The sequence below is a fragment of the Carlito syrichta genome, unplaced genomic scaffold (genome assembly GCF_000164805.1).
Source record: "Carlito syrichta isolate Samal-C Ts95f unplaced genomic scaffold, Tarsius_syrichta-2.0.1 Scaffold313233, whole genome shotgun sequence".
NCBI lineage: Eukaryota > Metazoa > Chordata > Mammalia > Primates > Tarsiidae > Carlito > Carlito syrichta.
In genome coordinates this window covers 9,041-10,655 of record NW_007257329.1, presented here as the reverse complement: position 1 = coordinate 10,655, position 1,615 = coordinate 9,041, and the positions used below count along the sequence as shown (strand labels likewise).

Below are 1,615 nucleotides of genomic sequence, written 5' to 3'. Positions count from 1 at the left end.
CAGCCTGTATCCTGCGCCTTGGGAGGCTGAGGTGAGTGAATTGCCTGAGCCCGCGGGTTCGAGACCTGCCTGGGCAACTTGGCGAGACCTCATCTCTACAATAAAAATAAAAAAAATTAGCCGGGCGTGGTGGCACGCGCCTGTAGTTCCAGCTACTTGGAAGGCTGAGGTGGAAGGATCGCCGGAGCCCAGCAGGTCGAGGCTGCGGTGGCCGGGAGCAGCCACTGCACTCCAGTCTGGGTGACTGAGTGAGACTCCAACTCAAAAAAAAAAAAAGTCACATTTTAATAAAGCTTGGTGTCCTTAAAAATATCAATTCCTGGCCAATTGCATTGGCTCACACCTATAATCCCAGCACTTTGAGAGGCTGAAGAGGGAGAATTGCTTGAGGCAGAAGTTCGAGATCAACCTGGGCAACAGAGTAAGACCTTATCTCTACAAAAAATTTAAAAATTAACCAGGGATGGTGGTGTGCACCTGTAGTCCCAGCTACTCAGGACACTGAGGCGGAAGAATCGCCTGAGCCCAGGAGGTTGAGGCTGCAGTGAGCTTTGACCATGCCACTGCACTCTAGCCTAGGCGACAAAGTGAGACTCAGACTCACAAAAAAAAAGGGCCATTTGGATCAGTTTGAGTCTTCTCTTTCTGCCAGGGTTTGCAGGGGTCCCTGACAGTCATTGACTATAGCTTGGACTTTTCTTTTTTTCTAAAGATACTATGCTGGCTGGGCCGACAAGTACCATGGGAAAACCATTCCCATCGACGGAGACTTCTTCAGCTATACCCGCCATGAACCCGTGGGGGTGTGCGGGCAGATCATCCCAGTGAGTGCTGTCCCTCAGAGGTTCTCCCAGAAGTTGTTGGGGTCGGTGGTCTTGGCCAGGCTTGGGACAGAGGTGGAGATTCTGGGGGTGGCGTTGGAAGACAGCCTCGGTGGTGGTGGAGAAGGTGGTCCCTGAGGAGGCCAGCCTGGGTTTGAGCCTAAGACCTTCCACTTGTAAACTGGGTTTCCCCATCTAAAAAGTGGAAGTGAACATAGTGCCTGTCTTAGAGAGGTAACGATTAGAGCTTAGCACAGTGGCACATATATAAAAGCATCATGGGTCACCTCGTCCATTCATCTTAAATGTGTGATTGAGTTGAGGGAGGCACTGAGAACTTGGTGCTGCTTTGGCTCCCTGGGAATGGTGCTTCCTATTACCTGCTGTAGTTCTCTGAGGAAGGTTGGGTTTCAGGGTGCTGGTCTTTATTGCAGTGGAACTTTCCACTCCTGATGCAAGCGTGGAAACTGGGCCCAGCCTTGGCAACAGGAAACACGGTTGTGCTGAAAGTGGCTGAGCAGACACCCCTCACCGCCCTCTACGTAGCCAACTTGATCAAGGAGGTGTGTAACTTGTCCCAGGCTTGCCCCGTAATTGCCCTTGTCTAGACTTGCTCTCTGAACCCCCCATCCCCAGATGAACCCAAGGGGGCTCTCCACCTGCTTTCTACATTGGGCTTCATTGCAGGATCCCCTTTGAAAAATGAAAAGGAGCCGGGCTCGGTGGCTCAGCCTGTAATCCCACGCCTTGGGAGGCTGAGGTGAGTGGATTGCCTGAGCCTGCGGGTTCGAGAC

At 52.3% G+C, this 1,615-nt stretch overlaps 1 protein-coding gene across 1 annotated transcript in view; it reads left to right on the top strand.

Annotated features, from left to right (window-relative positions):
• Positions 1 to 1,615, top strand: part of LOC103272785 (aldehyde dehydrogenase, mitochondrial) — a gene marked incomplete at both ends in the record, with an annotated part of 14,081 nt that overhangs the window by 6,121 nt on the left and 6,345 nt on the right. Inside the window, 2 exons of the mRNA XM_008070252.2 lie at positions 713 to 824; positions 1,256 to 1,384. Coding sequence (XP_008068443.2) covers positions 713 to 824; positions 1,256 to 1,384 — 241 coding nt within the window. The remainder of the gene's footprint in view (positions 1 to 712; positions 825 to 1,255; positions 1,385 to 1,615) is intronic.